General features: G+C 35.3%; 1 protein-coding gene across 4 annotated transcripts in view; it reads right to left on the bottom strand.

Moving 5' to 3' along the window:
- shn (zinc finger protein schnurri) overlaps positions 1-20,045 on the bottom strand; it is a 472,944-nt gene that overhangs the window by 9,099 nt on the left and 443,800 nt on the right. For all 4 annotated transcript variants that reach the window (XM_081755807.1, XM_081755808.1, XM_081755806.1 and 1 more), the window contains exons 8-12: positions 17,175-18,660; positions 12,571-12,757; positions 9,901-10,149; positions 5,993-6,244; positions 2,242-2,511 (exon numbers count right to left, since the gene is read on the bottom strand). In XM_081755807.1, coding sequence (XP_081611933.1) covers positions 2,242-2,511; positions 5,993-6,244; positions 9,901-10,149; positions 12,571-12,757; positions 17,175-18,660 — 2,444 coding nt within the window. The remainder of the gene's footprint in view (positions 1-2,241; positions 2,512-5,992; positions 6,245-9,900; positions 10,150-12,570; positions 12,758-17,174; positions 18,661-20,045) is intronic.

Genomic DNA, 20,045 nt, shown 5'->3' with positions numbered 1-20,045 from the left:
TTCTCTAGGGCTATACGCAACTTTATGTATAGCAAGAGCAAGTGTTGAAGATGTTACAACGGCGTAAACACAGCGTCAAATTAAAGGCTGAGTACCGAAAGATCCGCAGTCCTAGATCTTGGTCCTTTTTGGACTCAATAGTTATCTGCCTCTAGTTAGTTGTTTCCACGCTGGGCATAATCTCACTCAGAGATCACCAATACTATATCCATGGTGTTATTGACGCGTTCGTTTTGTAATAAACCGGTAAAATGCACTTTGGTTGTAACAGTGAGAATGGAATCAGATCACGATCTTGATAGCAAAATTCAAGACAAACGCAAAAAACGGAAGAGCAAATAGTAACAAAACAATGAAATTTAGTTCTCTACAGTAAAAGGACACCACAAACAAACTATGGGATTGAGTGGAGTTTAGTGTCCCTATAGTTTAAGATGCAATCTGAACCACCGTAGTGTGTTGAAATTTGAAGGCTCTCCCAGTGGGAAACCAGCGCGGGACCCCGTGTATGAAAGATGCATGTACTATCAACTAAGCCTGTAGGGAGACTTTAGGTAACTCTGGGTTCAAGGTAAACTTCTGTTGATGGACACGGAATGTTGTCTGTGTCTTCGTATTTGCATAATAAACGGACAGTTGTTGTTGTACCTGTGCATCTAGCCTATCTACATAATGTGAACGGAAATTCAATAAGAAGATAATGCTTAAAATTAAAAATTTTAAAAAAATAAATAAATAAATAAATAAAAAATAAATATATGCCAAAAACCACTGAAAATGAGAAACCATATATTAGAGCAGGAAACCGACATAATGTAAGGTTACTGTAGTTTTTCCTACAATATTATTTTCTGTCTATTAATTGTAATATATGAATATTAACAAGTATTATCATAAACGTCAAATTATCTTATATTCTTTGACTATTGTAACAATAAAATTGTGATTTACTTTTTATTTAGATGCACTGATTTATGTGTTACACGACTTTACTTGCGCAGATATTTTGTTATTATTTATTTTAAATAATATTTGATGTTACTTAATTAAGTTGATTACAAAAAGGACCTGAAATTGTAACCATTGTTGTAATTATGTTACTAAGTGATGAAAATGTAACTTAAACATGTGTATTTAGGTGCTCTTCGGAGAAGAGATCTTGGCACGTGCCATTTTTGTACATACTTTTTCTTATAACAATTTTTAGTGACGTAACTGACCAGGCTGTTAGAGCTGCGGCTCATATTTATAATAATTCCTCGCAAGAGCATCCAGAATAGATAGGTGCTCTTCATAAATAGATCAACTGCATATCTTGAATATGGCCATGAGAAGTTTTAAATAGTTTTTCTTTAATATCTCAAAACTATACAACGTGAATTCAGGTCCTTTCTGCAATCATTGTTTGTATGTTTATATCTATAATTTATGTATATATTTATATCAGTGTTTTGTTTAGAATTTAATTTTTGCGTACCAAACTACTAAACAAATATCAATTTAGAGCGCATTTTAAAACTTTTGTATCATATTTTCAACACTGACTGAAAATATTTATTATCATGTATTTTATTGTTTTACATGGACATAAAATTATGAAAAGTAAAGAGTAGAGTAACTAACGACAATTACGGAGAATATGTTTAGAAAGTACTAACATTCTGTAAGCTGTCTAAAGCTGGTAGCTGGTTTTAAAAGTGTTCATATGGAGTTTTTATTTATTTATTTATTTATTTATTAAGTACTGAATCTGTAATGTTATCAAGAAATGGAGAACTGAAACTACACAGACTACGGAGTGAAGCTTCATTTTACACAACATTTCTTTCGCTATTTCCGTGCAAAACAGGACAGCGTAGCAAAATACATACTTGTAAATATACTTCTGAGCTAATGGTATGAAACGACTATGAGAAGATCTTGTGGAAGGGTAGGAGAGAGACTATTGGTCAAGTTCCGTAATTTTACTAGTGATATGCGTTTCTGCGTGAGTTTCCAATCATAACCTGAAATTATGCTGGTTTCGCTATACCAACCTCTTCTATTCACGCGATGTTACAATGAATGCAAATTACGAAAGAGATGAGTCCCATGCTTTTAAGAGTTACCCTAGAGAAAAATGCAGGTTTAAAGCTTTAGTACTACCAAGAATTTAGTAAGTTAATCACATGAATGATACCCAACTGCGATTTGATCTTTTAGCTGGAACGCTTTACAGAACATTCTTACTTGAATTAATACCTTTTTCTGTGAATCCTTCGATGCGAAAGTTTTCCCACAGAGGTGACATGGAAAGCTCCCTCCGTCAGTCTCTGGATCGCTCTCCTCGCTGCCACCGGAGCCTTCTGATCGCTGAGAATCTGTCTTCGTTCTCGACTGCGGTCTCAGTTCATGGTTGTCAACATCTGCGCTTGAATCATGTTCCACAAACATATGAACTTGTAACGAACCCACGTTTTGGAAGCTATTACCACACACTGTACACACAAATGGGGAACACATTGCTCCTTCCTGCGGTAATAAAAAGAAATACATTATTATTCTTCCATGTTAATTAACTTTATAAGTACAGTTTAAACAGAAGAAATAACAAAGCATTTTAAAAAAATGTGTCCTTGGTGTTACATTCAGCATGTGCGTATAGTGTTTATAAGTTGTTTTACGTTATTAAAACATGAATAAATTCCTATATTTCTTTCATTACCATTTTCCTTTCTTCGCTCAAATAAATGAAAATTTCAATTTTTTGGTTTGGTTATTTATCTCACATGGCTTGTAAATTTATGACATAATTTAATTCAAATCTATCATTCATCAACGTCTAAGAAAAACTCGAAATCACTAGCTAATGTGTTATATATATTTCACAGTGTTTTGTACGTATTAGTAAACTGCGATAAATCAGAAAATAATACGCTAACCTGTAAAAAGGACTCCTACAATGAAAATTTCACAGTATTACTTTCTCGTGTTTCCATTGAATGCCGGATAAGTACGAGTACATAGTTATTACACCTAAGATGTCAATAATACCCTCAAGACTACATTAAACCAAAAGCAACATCGGATGCAAACTTACTATTAATTTTCTTGACGATAACTACATTAGTACGTATATTTTGTTTTAATTTCAGATACAAATATGTTGCATTTCATTATTATTCACTGTTAACGAGACAAAATACCTTTAAGATTAATCTACAATCAATTAAAATGAACGGTGCATGGAAAAACTGTTCTCGCCCCAACAATTATAAACAAATAATTAATTGTATGCCAAGCTTCCAAACTCAAGTGTAACTACTGATGGTGTTAACTTGTATGAATCCTATACAATTTGGATAGAAAAGGAGCAAATCACAATGACAGATTTAGTCTTAACAGTGATCTACTTACTCGTAACAGTGACACACATACTCCTAACAGTGACAAATTTAACCTTATCAGTAATGTACACGCTCCTAACAGTGACAAATTTAACCTTATCAGTAATGTACACGCTCCTAACAGTGACAAATTTAACCTTACCAGTGATGCATATACTAACAGTGATAAATTTAACCTTACCAGTGACGCATATACTAACAGTGGCAAATTTAATCTTATTAGTGACAGATTTAGTCTTACCAGTGATACATAAAAAAAGCTGTTTAGTACCAAGTATTAAGAATAGTGTGCTGGGTTTGTGAGATTGATGCTATATATTTATTTACTTACGACGATCAAGTGCTCTCATTTTAGACTGGACATTCAGCACAGGAAAAGAGAAAAGAACAAGAAAAAATATTTTTACAATATTATTAGCGTTTAAAGATAAACAAAACAAAAAATGTCCAAAAATGAGACATAGATCTCACTGATTGGATTGATAGTTTAGTGTCCCATTGAGGAGCGAGATTATATGAAACGTGAACTTACAGCTTAACGTGGAATTCGAACCACATAAGCTCCCGCCAAGAATCGAACTGAGTCTCCAACCCTAAAGGCGTGTACGATATTCACACAGCCATGAAGGATCTCAATAGATCTCATTGAGATAAACAAAATTATATAGCTGAGTGTAAATCCCCATGCATAGTTTTCGGGAAAAAAAACAAACCTATTATTATTATTTTTTGCTACTTTTGTATGCAAGATGACAGCATACAATATGGTTAATGATATATAGCCCAAATTTATGACTAAGTTTTAAATTTTTATTTTCCTTTAACTATAATAATTTGTCGAAAGATAAAACACATTGAGCAATACGTGATATCGATCTGAATGAATCCTCAAGAATGAATAGTTTTCGAGAAAATTGATAAAAAGAATTTTACGACCCTGAAAAGTATGTCGTTCGTTCTAGATAATAAATGCTAGTTTCTTGTTCTGCTGAAACATACTGTTTATTTATTTACATACTGTATATTTTAAAAAAGGCATTGTCAAGTAGCACATTGTATCTATTGCTATTTTTCCTCTCCTAACGGCGACACATACTCCAACAGTGACAAATTTAGTGTTAACAGTGATGCATATACTCCTAACAGTGATAAATTTAGTGTTAATAGTGATGCACACACTTCTAAATAGTGACAAATTTAGTGTTAACAGTGATGCACATGCTCCTAACAGTGATAAATTTAGTGTTAACAGTGATGCACATACTTGTAAATAGTGCCAAATTTAATGTTAACAGTGATGCACATGCTCTAACAGTGACAAATTTATTCTTAACAGTGATGTAAATACTCCTAACAGTGACAAATTTAGTCTTACCAGTGTTGCACATACTCCTAACAGTGATAAATTTAGTGTTAACAGTGCTGCACATACTCCTAACAGTGATAAATTTAGTGTTAACAGTGATGCACTACTCCTAAATAGTGACAAACTTAGTGTTAACAGTGATGCACATGCTCTAACAGTGACAAATTTAGTGTTAACAGTGATGCATATACTTCTAACAGTGATAAATTTAGTGTTAATAGTGATGCACACACTTCTAAATAGTGACAAATTTAGTGTTAACAGTGATGCACATGCTCCTAACAGTGATAAATTTAGTGTTAACAGTGATGCACATACTTGTAAATAGTGCCAAATTTAATGTTAACAGTGATGCACATGCTCTAACAGTGACAAATTTATTCTTAACAGTGATGTAAAAACTCCTAACAGTGACAAATTTAGTCTTACCAGTGCTGCACATACTCCTAACAGTGATAAATTTAGTGTTAACAGTGCTGTACATACTCCTAACAGTGAATAATTTAGTGTTAAGAGTGATGCACTACTCCTAAATAGTGACAAACTTAGTGTTAACAGTGATGCACATGCTCTAACAGTGACAAATTCTAGTGTTAACAGTGATGCATATACTCCTAACAGTGATAAATTTAGTCTTATCAGTGATGCACATACTACTAACAGCGACAAATTTACCGGTAACCTTACCAGTGATGCACACACTCATAACAACGATAAATTTAACCATATCAGTGATTTACATACTCCTAACTGTGACAAATTTAACCTTACCAGTGATGCACATGCTCCTAACAGTGATGCACATAATCCCGCACTAGATGATGCACATTTTGCTTATAAGAAAACACTAAATAACGTACAACATATTAACAACCATATAAGGTGCAAATGGTCAACTTTCAATTGTACTGCGTGAACAAAAGAAACTTTAGTGCTAAAAATATCTAAACCTCAGTAATTTTATTCATTTGGAGCAGTAATCTGTACAGGAGTGATTTTCTAATCACGACAAATCTCGGGATATTTATTGGGTGTTTACGAACAACTATACGAAGAAAGATATCAGTTAAAATTTCATTACAGAATATTGTGGCCATTTATTAATTTGTGGAGAAATTCAGAGAGAAACATTAATGAAGATTTTGCGTCCTGTATGTGTAAGAGATTTCAACAATCGAAAGTTCACAAGATTGCGACTTAGTTGGGTCTTATTAAAGATAGATAGATTTCAGCTACATACACTTTCTCCATCAGACACATCCTCATAATCTGCGTCACACATCGAAGCAGGACTCCTGCCTCTCGTTTGAATAGAGCCTTCACTTTCTCCACACTCGCCAGCGTCCGTTTTATGATCTGAACTAACATCGACACCGCTGTGAAAACTCGTAGTATCGTCAGGAATTTCCTCAGATGAATCACTTGTTGTATGACTTCGATCCCATTGTTGTAATTTAGACGGATCCTTTTCGTACAACTTTTGAGCCATGATCTGGAAAGAAAATAGTAATAATAATTTAAATTGAATTACAATAGACTTTACCTACGTATAATATATATATATATATATATATATATATATATATATATATATATATATATATATATATTTCAGTATCTACGCAATGTTTCAACGTGAACCAATAAACCTTATGTATAGAGATCACATTAGTATGCTTTTCATCATCTTAATCTCTTTTAATTAATTTAACTTCACACTGAAACAATTATCTTTTATGCAAGCAGACCAACAAGTTTTCTAATGAGTTGTGAATATCCTTCAGTTCTTCCACTCGGTCAAAATTAAGAATTTTCTGAAATAAAAACACTGTCCGACACAACTTTTTCTTTCACTACCAGACACGGTGAAATTCCCTGGTCGTCATAATATCCCACCTTAGAAGAGAACTGATAGTCTTTTTCATCTTTTCTTATCTATATATATATATATATAGGGTGTTTCAAAACAACATCGACAATGTTTGAGAGGTGATTCCTGACAACAAGATAAGACAAAAAGTATAGACGAACCTGGGTACACAAATGGTTCCTTTGGGAGTTATAGGCTACCGAAAACATGAAAAAATTAACTTTAAAGGTCTATAGCTCCAAAACTATGAGACCTACCGAAGTCGGGTCAAGACTTCACTGCCCTATCCAAATATTATATTTTCAGAATCCTGATGCACTTCCGCAACAATTTTTATAGAGTTAGTTCGGGAGTACTTCAAATTGTATGCCCGTGGCCGAACTCCCTGTATAAAAATTTTTGGAATCACCTCCCAAACGTTGTCGGTGTTGTTTTGAAGCACCCTATACATATTCTGACAGTTCTCTGAATGTGCATAAGTCATACGTTTTCTGAATTTTTGTTCTATTCTAGATATCCAACTTCTTGTTTCATGTGTCTAGGCAAATTAGGGTCTGAGCTAAGAATATTTAAATAATTACATGGAATCTGTTTATTTTATTTTATTTTATTAATCTTCGCTGGTAGCATAGGCGTCATCTTTCAGAACAGGCTTGGTAAGCAAAAGGTTACAGATGACGTTTTCAAACCTCAAAAATGAAGTCTCGATTGAGGACCACTCTTCCTGTTACACACGGAGTTTTTTTTTAAAAAAAACGAATAAATCATATACTGTTATTCATTTTTATTTGAGAGCCGCCATCTGGCCATCACTGATTTAGAGAATCTGCTTTCGTCTTCGAGAATAAATAGTAATAGTAATAATAATAACACAGTAAAGTAGAGTCAAGAATTGTAGTCCTGCACTACACCTCATGAATATTATGGGCATGTGTGAAAATCGAGAGGGCTTTGTATCAACCTCGCAGGCAGCATCAATTACGCTCAGCAAAAATGATGTCTCTATGCAACAATTGATCTGACAATAGTGTCCATTTTCCATTCAAATTTTCTCCCATCCTGGTTCCCAAACTCAGTACATCATAATTGTAAAACCAGTTTGTTTCATATCTTTTCAACTTTTCATTCTTTTATCGCGCAGTTTCCACAACAAAACAAAATACAGTGTGACTATTTTTTTATTATTTTTGTCCTGTGGAAGAGGACAGAAGGTTCTCAATATATTGGAAGTATTCCTCATTTATACATGGTTGAGAGGACAATCAAGGTAAGACAACATTTTTTCATTTTATTTTCTTTTATTTATTTATTTATTTGTTTGTTTGTTTATTTTTTGTAAGATTGTATTCCAGCGCAAAGATATGTGTATTTATGTATTTCATAGTAGGTTTTAACAAAATACCTATAAAATTATTTCTTCACTACTACAGCGTAAAGTAATTAGCAAACAATTAAAAGCTCATTGATACTATAATATTTCGTAATAAATACCTATATTTGGCTTTCAGTCAGTGGCGTAGCAGCTGCCCCCGCAACCCCCGCAGTGCGGGGGGGGGGCCGAGGTATAGAGGGCCCCGAAATCTTGCGATGAATAAAGATTTAAAGAAGTAGAACTTCAACCTTACTTCTATTGGCTTTACGACTAGGGCCCCTTCTCTATACTTTGCGGGGGGGCCCGCAAAAGTGTGCTACGCCACTGCTTTCAGTGCTTGACATTGTTTATCTTCCAGAAACATACTTGAGATTGAGAAAAAGCGGAGCGGTGAGTAATAGCCTTTCCGCTTTTTCTCATTGAATATAATCACCGCTCGCGCAACATTGTGATGTACTTGAGATTATTTGCAGTTTAGAAAACAGACACTGAAGACAGATACTGCAGGATCATTTTGAAAGCCATAAACAGTTCATCGTTGGAATGTACAAAAGAGAGAACAAAACAAAAGATATACGAATCTTGAAAAGAAGCTTGACATGTATCACGGTCTGCAACATTGATTTTTTTTTTAAACTCGATAGTAAGCGCAGCTCTTTTTGAGAATCCCTTTCATGTTCCTTTGGGTTGGGTTTACTTATGAACCACCAATATTAAAATATTAACCAATATATATATATATATATATATATATATATATATATATATATATATATATATATATATATAGTACAGAAGGTGTTTGGAAATAACACCAAAAAACCTACGGAACTCCTCACACGAAAACTCTCATAAAACCGACATGGGTGCACTAATGCGCCATTTCAGAGCTACGACCCGCCGAAAATTTGTTAGAACGGTAAAACAGTCATATGTCAAGAAAGAAATATCGTATCAAGATTGAGTAAATAGCGTTATTTTGAGCCTAGATTCCATTAATGTACCAACGGATGTAAAACAGGAGCGACGATAGAAACAGCGCTCTCGATGCATAGACCGAGATTCATGAGATCTCGTAGAAACGAAAAATGATAGATCAGGAACTGAAAAATGGCATGTATTCCATATTTACTGACACATTAATAAAATCTAGACAGACGATAACTACTATGTTCTTTTATCCATCCTTCAACCAACATTTTGTTCTCGAGTTAGGACCCTTTTTAAAATGTCCAGGTCAATTTTCAGCGGGCTATATCTCTGAAATGGCGCATTTGTGCACCCATATTAGCAGTGTCGTAACTTGAATTTTTTTCTGGAGAGACAAGCATTAATATTTGCCCCTCCCCCTAGAAAAAAAATTGTTTTGAGCCCTCCCGCAAAATTCGAAAATAGGCGACTTCTTTTCATCTTTCTCTCCATTTGTGGGCCCCCGTAGCCTGTGGGCCCTTCCGCATGCCCTGGGCTCGTTCCATGCATGACAAATTACTTAAGGGGATAATATTGGCAAATCTCAAAGCCACACGAATAAATATTATTTCTAGGGCCCCTAATAGACATTTTTTTACTGAAATGGGGCCACGACTCATTTTTGTTTTATTTACCGTTTGTGTGCTGTTTTATTTATGTAATGTAGTGAACCTGTTTGATGCTTCATTTATAATTTCGTGTTCGTATCGTATATGAAGTAAGAAAATTCTGTCTTAAAGTGGGTCCCCTTCGAACGGCGGGGAGCTTCCCTGGGGGGCAGTTGCCCCCCTGGGCCCTACAAGTTACGGCCCTGCATATATATATAAAGTTTCCTGTAAGTATTTATTTCCCCAAGTTTTTTTGAGTTGTTTGAGAGAAACAGGGTTCACTCTTTCAGCTTATCTTTTCATCTCAAATGCACCTTATTAGTACTAACCTGTAAACTTTCCAATGAGTTTTCGCAGTCTGTTGTATCGATTTCATTCATATTGACTCCAGATCTCTCCAACTCAGCATACGTTCCAAACGGAAGCTTGCCCAAACATTCCAACTTCATAATATGCAACTTTGAACGCAAATGTTTCGCCAGATGACCATGAATGCGAAAGGCGATTTTACAGTCTTCGCATTTGAACGGACGTGGATTATCTGACGTAGGCATGCCAAAAGTAGAATTCATACTAACCTAGAAGTGAAATGTGGACTATTCATTATTACTTCTAATTTTTTCATTTTAACTAGATGAACTTTTTTCCTCTTAAATACAATGGCTGTTTTGAGTAATTTGAATGGAACCGGGTTCGATATCCGGTGGTACTACATGTGACTCGGACCCTACATTAGGTTGTAAGTTGACATTTTATATACTGTGGCTTCAGTGCTCAGAAGGAAAGCTAAACTACAAACTAACAGCGTGGTAACAAAGAAAAATCTGGATGCTGGTTTGCCAGACGCTCGTTCTAATCAATTGAAGTTTTTGTGACACGCTAATGATTTTATGTTTTGGTACTTTATTCTTTCAACTTGCACAAACTAACTAAATGCCGGTTGAAATGCTCACTAAGAATCTGCAGTTTCCCACTAGTTTAGTGTCCAGATTTATCTGTTACTATATCATTGTTATGTAATTATACGATTTAACCAACATTTCAAAAAAAGAAATAAGTGATTTAAAAAAAGACTTCCATATTTGATGCGATGTTGATGGCAAAACCAACTTCCATCTTATTTTTATTTTTTCTCGTTACCTTTAACCATCTAAATTAAATATTTACCTGAAAAAAAAAAAAAAAAAGTTGTAACTTTTCGCACATTCTTATTGCATTCTTATATTTTGTATGTATTATACATCTAAAACTATAAACTATTGTAACATAGCCCGAAAAATAAATAAATAAGAAATATGCAGTTAGAAAAATATCTTTGAATTATAAGTTCGAAATAACACATTCGAGTATATGCAGGGCATTAAAAAGAAAGAAGAAATAGTAAAACCAAGACTTAAATATAGAAAGAAATTTTCAAAATCAAATATACTCGAGTACTAAAAACAGAGTAAGTAGTTAAATATATACTCACCCATAAATAATGTAAAACTTTAGCGACATAGGCAATAAAATTAACAACTACCATCGTTATCTTAATTTTCAGTTGTGAGTTTAGATTCTGGTAATACGTTTTATGTTGGCAGAAAAGTAAAAATGAACAAAAATATTCTTACGACTTGTACCGTATTTAACGTATTGTTCATTTTTCTTCTAGTACGACTACAAAAACAAATAAAAAAATATATTCAAGTGAAAATGTAGTTCATATTTGAAGCCGTAATGCCCAATACTCTGGAAGAAAATAAAAACCTAAGGTTTACTGGTTTCAATCATTCCCAAATCAGAAGTCATTACAATATATTTCTTCCATTACTTACTTTCCAATATTTAAACTAAGCATGCGAATTATCAAATAACTCAATTTTCTATGAGTTTAACACACAAATTGCAATGTTTTAAATAAGGCGCTTGATTCTAAATATTCATCTAGAAACTTTTGATGATAAGTTACTTTCACTAAAACTAATCAACACCAAATTAACTATGTAACAGATGTGTATATGGAGATTGAGGCATAAATCATGGATTTTTTTTTTTTTTTTTTCGTAAGCTGGTGAGAACTGTGTCAATGACTAATGCAAGTACAAAAGAAAATGGACTATTTGAATTAGAAGTAATGTACAACATACGGAGCAGAGAAAGAATAGGGCAACTGCCATACTTTTGTTTGACTTTAGTTCATCGATAGCAATGGTTCACTATAGTAGGTACTCTTTCCTGTTGGTAGCGTACCGGTGTCGTAACATATAGCATTTTTGCACACCGTGAGTGAATAGAGCACTCACCTGACTGCTATTTCGTGTTGGTACACATCTTACAAGATCCTATGGATTGCGTGGGTGTCAATGCCTGTTTGTGACTGCCCACGCGACACACCCGTCCTCAAACTCATAGGGCATTATATCCATTGTCTATCGCTTGTTGTTTCACGTTCTTCTGCTGCTCAATTGCGACAGTTCGGTACGATAGGGCATTATTCCCTACATATTTCAATAGCTCCATGTCGCATCCTCTTCCGGAGAAACGGATATTTTGATGTAAGCCCGTTGTTCTTGACGGGTCACGCCTTGCTGCACGGTGGTTGACTTAATATTTATATTCTAACGTTGATGAAGTGTCCATGTTACTATGGGTGTCAAGTTCTCCAGGCTCAAGATAATCCTGTTTACGTTCTTTTCCTACTAAGAAAAAAGTAATTGCCAGGACTTATGCCCCAACCCCCGTATGGTGTCCGGAAAGTTTCTGAGCACTGAAAATAACGCTGTTGTGAAATGCTTTTATAAAATATTTTACAAACAGGCCTCTTCGAATGTACAAACCTTTCTACACGTTAGTCAGTATCTTTCTTAGGATATACATTACATACATAGAAGCGTGCATTTACAGTACACAGTAACTTAACGAAAACACTATATATCTGTAAAAGAAACTCAGAAACATTATATATCTGTAAAAGGAACTATCTCTTCCCTCGTTAGAAAAAGTATCCTATTCATTACCTTGTTCTGGTGACTAACAGATCTTTCATGCTTCTGAAGATGACCTTTGGTTCTGAATGAAACTGCACACGATTCACAGCGGAATGGACGCTCGAAATAATGAATATTCACATGCAACCGTAGTTGGCTAGGCTTCGAGAACACCTTGTTACAAATAACACACACGCTCCTCCCGTCTTCAGTCACACTGCAACAGAAAGGGAAAGGGGAATACTGGCACGACAAACAGTAAATAAGGTATACATGTAAGACAAATTTTGGTTTGTTTCTTTAAACAAAGCTAGAGGTCTGCACAGTAACCTAACCAGAAACCCAGACTCGGGCTTAGAACATATTCTGGATTCCTTATTCAGGCTAGACTAGCGCAGTAAATTTTAAAATATACTGTCTTTCTTTCTTTCTGTCTTTGAGACACTTATAGGGGGCTATAAAGGTCGCAGCTTTAAAACTAACTCAACCTTCTCACTAAATTTGTCTTATGTAGGGTTTCTTTTCACACAATTAACTGAAGTCACTTGCAGGGCTCATAGTGGTCTGGTCTCTTATAAATAGTTCAAAAGTGACCAAAACCACACGAAAAAGTGACCAAAATCTCATCACGCTCCTTTTCCCCTTTGTCAATGTCTCCATCACGTCTCTGTTGTTGTTTTGTTTCATTTTCTCTTCTTTACTTCTTCTTTTTGAGCTTCCTCCTTTCTTAGGTTTTCTAAGTATGCTTTGTAGTTACGGTAAGCAGACTTAGCAGATCTAAAAAGCTTCTGAGTAAGTGGAACCAGTTCTGGCCTATTTCCGAGTTTCTTCATCCCAGACATTATATTTAACTTAGCATTGAGAGTTCTCAAAGCCATGAAATATTCAAATTTATCACCTACTCTTAAGAAGAACATACAACAAGCGTAACACAAGATGAACATGATGAACCACACAAATACACACACACAATGTTGAGCGGAGCGTTAACTATTACGAGAGAAAACTAAAAGATTATTATGATAGAAGAAAGAATAGACACAGAAGGGTTCTCAACCCCACACTGAGAGCTTAAGCATCCACCAAACATCCACTGTGCTTTAGAAAGAATAATAGCTGAAGTGAGAATAAAACTGACTGTTTCACATGTGGCAGCAAGTACTGAAGCTTTCAGAAGAGTGATGAGTAACAAGTTTCTGCCTTTTTCCATTTATTTTTATATTTTTCTTAGAAAACTGTCAATGCAAAACATAAATCACACGAAAAAGTAGCTTTACCTCCCAGAAAAGTTACTTTTAGTGACAAATTTGAAAAAAAGTAACGTTTAGCTATAAAAAAAAAAAAAAAAAAAAAAAGTGACTCGCTATGAGCCCTGCACTTGTTACAGCATACACTGTAACCAAAATGCCACGAACTATGCTGAATTGCCAGTTTCTAGTAGGTATATCAAAATGCAAAAACTGAAACTACATTTGATATTGGTACTGGATGATTGAATTTATATATGTAAATCATATCAAAATAAAAATTGTTCTAAAATAAAAGACGTTTTCGAATTGCAAGTTGATTTAAGGTTAGTGCAAAGGGACAAGTTTTGCCGATAGATGTCACTACAATCTTCGTATCTCTCCCATGTAATTTTTACCTTTCACGAAAATTTACAATTTCCTTTACAAATTTCAACCTAGAGAGTTCAATTTTTTAGAGAAGGAACTTCATAACCTATCAAAGGGAACAATCCGTGCTGATTTTTTATTTAGAATTTTCTTTATTGTTGAAACAGTTCCATTGTTAAAGATTTAGATGACCATTTCAACAATCAAGCAATTTCAACATTGAACAAAATTCTAAATAAAAAATCGGCACGGATGATTGCCTTCGATAGATTATGAAGTTCCTCTTCTAAAAATTTGAAGTCTCTAGGTTGAAATTTGTAAGAGAAATCGTGAATTTTCGTGGAAGATAAAAAATATATGGGAGAGATACGAAGACTGTAGTGCCATCTATCGGCAAAACTTGTCCCTTTAAACCAACCTTAAATAGGATTGTAAAACTTAAAGTGATCATCCTGTGGCCACCTTCAAAGCGAATCTCTACGGGCGTTTGTTTTAAGTAAAAAGAAAATGAAAGAAAGAAAAAGAAAAAAAAATGGGAAAAATGAAATGCCTAAAATTAAAAGCATTCAAGATATACTGTGCAAAAGAAGCAAATAGACCTAAAAGAAAATAACATCGACAGATCTATAAAATGAATTATAAATGAACTGTTCCTTATAGTTCTGCGACAATTTCTGAAATTCGGACGTACTGAAAATAAAGCAAATTCAGGCCGGGCTTTAAATGTAGTGTGTACAGATCTCTAACCATAATAATTGAGTCACTTATTATTATTATTATTATTATTATTATTATTATTATTATTATTATTATTATTATTATTATTATTATCACTGTATTCGTCTCAGTACATCCAAGAAAAGTTATAATATACGAACTTAAGGTTTAGTCAACAATGGTTTCCTTGTTTGGCACAGTACATTATTTCTAGCAACAACAATATATATGCAGTAGTGCTATGATTAACAATAAATCAATCTCTACAGCAATAAAATTATAAAGCTGAAATACAAGCGAAGTGTAAACATCTTCTATCTGTAAATGTGAAAATTACTATTAAATATATTACAGAACAATTATTTCTACCAATATTCAGTGATACAATTAGGTGACTGGAACCTAGGTCTGTATTTGAAACTATAAAACCTTAATTTAAGTAAAGAAGGGAAAGAAGTTATGAGTTGTACCCAGGGAAAAAGTGGATTTGAAAAGGCAGGGGTACGGTAGGTAGCGGCATGACGTCACGCCGTGCCCCTTCCTATCTTTCCTCATTGTAACTTTTTAGCAACTGAGGGGACGCCGTACATATTTTTTGGAGGTGGGAGGACGGCATCCCCCCACGTTCTCCCTCACTTTTACCCCTGGTTGTACCAACACAACTTACAAATAGTAAGAATATGACTACGAAAATGAAGTTACTACGCTGATTCAAATTCTAGAAACAGCAGTTTTTCTTCTTTCTTCCGTGCAAAGAAATAAGATCGGTTTATTGGCAAATTACTTGCTTGCATAAAAATGAATCGTTTTGTATTGAGACATTTTAAAGATATTACTACTTCAGCAGAAAAATTGTCAGTTTATTAAAGTATCCAACTCATTTTACGAAGACGAAAGTAAATGAGTCATAGTCTATGTAAAATAAGTTTTTTTTTTTCCTCCACTTCAATTCTTTAGTTATGGAAGGAAATCAGCTATTACCAAACTGAATGAAGAAAGGACAATATTAAGTATTCGACGGAAGCTACGGAAGTCTATTGCGGATAAATAGAACAAAACATCTTAGATTGTTTTGGCATTGATAGCGCTAAGTTGTGAGTTATTGTGAGTAGTGATTACTAGCATTTCAATAACTTCTTGCTGACTTGTGTGTTGTCTATGGTGAAAAAGAGTAATTTGAATAAAGTATAAAAGTATTTGTAAAGCCAAAATTCTTCGTCAGTGCCTTCTTGTCGAAGCTAACACGATTGGTTCCCGATATCATTCCAGGTATACAATAATCTGATCAAGATTCCAAGACCACATAAAGGAAGAATTGCTTAATATTTCTTTTACATTTAAACTTTGTAATTTCCTTAAATATGATTAACACACTCAAATAAAAGGTTCGGTGCAACTCGAAAATTAAGTGCATTCATCGCTTACTCGGGATATAATAACACAAGGAAACCCTCTGTTCCTTGCTTTTAGTATCTGATGACAATCGTATTGTGGATAGCTTAACAAAAGCCTCTCCGCATCTTGGCTCAAGTTAAGTAAGTATGAAAAGGATGCATCTTGTGTTGTAAGAAATAATTTAATATAAGGGACTAAATCTGATCCATTATATTTAAAATATGTCCATACTGAGAAAAGGTAAAGTAAAAGTTATAAGCAATGATTTACCGGCGTCATTTTAATTAACCGATTACACGTATTCTTACGAAGTTGTAATCAGAAAAGCCCAAAGTTGTCTACCTAAACACTTGCTGTTTACTGGAATATTTTTCTAAATGCCATCCTCTAGTACGGAGAAGAATACATCAAAGTTGAAAAAAGCACGTAAATATTTCCCTCCCTCCGTAGTATAAGTTCTGGTGAGGTGATTACGGGATCACGGCAGGGTGTCATAATTTCACCAAGGCGACTCTAGTTTCATCTAAAGTATAAGTTATACACCCTTCAAAAAGCATTTCGAGGCTACACAGACATTATTTGTAGAAGTTACAAGCGATGATCCGTTTTTCCTTGATATTTTTGGGCAAGGAAGAGAAAATACGTAAGATTCATGAATAAAACCCGCTATATATAAGTCACATGTATTGTTTAATCAGTCTAAGAAGTCAAATGAGTTTGTTGAATAAGAAGTCAAATGAGTTTGTTGCATATAAAACCAAAGTACTCACTCAAAACTACAAAATATTGAAAACTGCAAGTGACCTAAACTGTCAGATATGAATAGAAAATGCTACGCTTTAATGCATACAATTGTCACACTTGCTTAAACTAAAAATTTTCAAAAGAAGAATAAAAAAATGTTACCCTGCATAACTTGAGGCAGGTCCACTAGATGGTGGCAAAAACTCTGCTTTGGGCTTCCCTGGACTTGCAGATGTGGGCGGTGATGACGGATGACCTACAAATCCAAATTTCCGAGCACTGGATACTTCGGTGCAAGGGATTACAATATCCTTCCCACCTTCTGTAGTGCTTCTAATAATGCGTGGCACAATGATCCGATTGCTCATGTTAGATGATTCTGGGTGCACAGAATAGTTCTTTTTCCTTGCAGGCACTGGCGTAGGCTCTGATACTTTAGCTACACTGACCATAGGCACTATAAGCGAACTTGAGGTTTTGCTATTCTCAGGCACAACAATTGGGGTAAACGGTGGAGGGGGCGGTGAATTTTTGTTTGTATTTTGAGATGGCGTTGTAGTGGATAATGTTGGTGTTGTTGATGTCATCTGATTGGAGGACGGCAAAGGTAGTGATGATGAAGCAGCAGCATTGTAAGTCTTCCACGGAGTTTTCTGACTATCGTAACCCTGAGCGGTGGCTTCAGAATGATACTGATGCTGTTTAATACGTACATCTTGTAAAGCACGCTCAGTTAGGTATGCCTGTAGCATGGTAGTCTCTGCAGGATCTGGTGTTAAACTACGGGAACTGGCTGTGCTCGGTATCCGCTCCATGGTGCTACAAAGGGACGCCAGCAGAGTAGCGGAATCCGAAACTGGAGTCAAAATTTCAGAGGCTTGTTCCCTGATTGGAGTGGTTGGTGTTCGAGTTCCGGGTGGTGCAGTCTTTCCTGGTGCATACGCTGCCGACGTAAGAGACAAATGTGTGGGTCTTTTTGGATGTGGATCCTGGCTTCCACCTGTGCTTAAATCCATCGGTTGAAGAGTGTCATGTGTTTCCTCTTTAACTGAAACTTTATCCGTGTCACTTTCATTGTCTTCGGATGTCCCTTCATCACTTTCTTTGTCTTCACCACTTCCATCCATGGATACTGATTTCGATTCTGACGAAACTGGGCTTTTTGCTGAGAACGGAACATCACTGGACTCACTAAATATAGGAGATTTGGGTGTCCCTGGTGTTCCTACTCCAGCAAGATCACGACACGATGGGAAATAGTATCGCGTTGCATCGCTACTGCGTAAAATCATCGCATTTCGTCGGCTCTTTTCACCGCGAAATTCAAAAGCCATCCGTGTGTTATGAGAGACCTTTTCACGCTCAGTTTGCTCACTAATAACTTTAACCGTTGGTGTTGTTGGAGGAACCGGAGACACAGCTTTTGAGCTTCCTAGCGAGGATGAAGGTCTTTCAACGGGTTTCACTGGTTCACTATAAGGATAGGTGTTGGGACGAACTGTTGCCGTAGGCACGAGGCCTGAATATTGAGAAAACTGTTGTGAACTTGTCGACTGAACTGAGTCCGATAAACTCAAAAGGCTTCGTGCTACTTCACGTTCATCACGCTCAAATCCTTCTTTTGTAGTGCTTGTCGTCTCCTCTGAACCTGAGAAAGACACAAAGTTCATTTATCAAAAGGTGTGTTCGTAACCGAGTTTTCATATTTGACACATTATTCTAATTCACTTACAAGAACCTTATCATTTTTTTTATATTAATTATTTGTACACACACACACACAATATACATATATATACCACATGGTCCGTAAGTCAGTTGGCACTAGTAATCATGGCTTTGGTTTGATAAGCACAGAAACTATTTGACTAGAGCAGTAGTTCCTCTAATTCAGTTAACACTATCAATAATGTAGATTTGTGTGAGGGGAAGTTGTTGCCTATGTGAGTTGTGCTGTTCTTAGTGCTAGTTAGTTGATAAGCAGTAAATAGAAAACTATCTACAACATGGCATGCTTTTGTACTGAAAACGTGGTGGGAAACATGTCCCGTTCCCCAGATCTTACCCGCAATTCTGTCTAAGATATACTAAAAAATGTTTTCTCCAGGAAGATTAGTGATGTGGAACATTTGAAAGAACAAATTCAATCTGCACTTAAAAATCTATATTCTCTGAAAACTTCTAATAAAACTTATGCTTTAATACTGTGAACTCTGCATCCAACAGAATGGAAGCCACTTTGAACATGTTTATTTACTTATTTATTAATTATTATACAGTAAAAGGTATCACTTTTGGTTAGTATTTCACCGCTATTTCCAACTGACTCATGAGCCACTCTGTGTAAAAATTAAATAACGGTGAAAGCTAAATGAGTATTCACTCTGCTTTCAAAATGTACAAGATTATTATAAATGATTCATCAGGTTTGAAAAGCCTGTATTAAAAATGTATAACATATACAATAACGAATAATATATTAAAAGACACATAAACTGTCCACGTTTCATACATACTGTTACAAATGTTCGATGTGGTATCCTTTCGTCACACGATACATATCTATGCGGTTCTAATTCGCCCAACACGCACTGCAGCATATCCCTACTAATGTAAATGTAACTGTAATGTGATCTTGGTGCTTACCCGAAGTTACTGGTAGTAGAAGCCAAGGGCGCCGATCCTGGGGGGGGGGGGGGCAATCCCCCCAAAGCTCATATGGGCCCCCTATTGTATTTATGAATATACAATATTTGGCATAATTTGAATGCAACTTGTCTTAAAATTCTCATATACACCTGTATATACATTCTGCATCTGAATGGGCCCCCCAAATTTACAGAGAAATCGGCGCCCTTGGTAGAAGCACATACACTGCATCTTTCACATGCCTCCAAAGGGCTCACTTACGACTGTCAGACCAGGAGATCTAGGGGGCCTTGGGAGTTCTGTGCTTTTACCTTTACATAGGCAGTGTCCTTAAACCATCGATACCATCTCAGAATTCTTTATTGATCTGGCGGTGCAGTTACA

Source organism: Thermobia domestica, chromosome 4 (genome assembly GCF_964235325.1).
Source record: "Thermobia domestica chromosome 4, izTheDome1.hap1.1, whole genome shotgun sequence".
NCBI lineage: Eukaryota > Metazoa > Arthropoda > Insecta > Zygentoma > Lepismatidae > Thermobia > Thermobia domestica.
The sequence above is the reverse complement of the archived record's forward strand: the minus strand, read 5'-3'. Positions and strand labels throughout refer to the sequence as shown.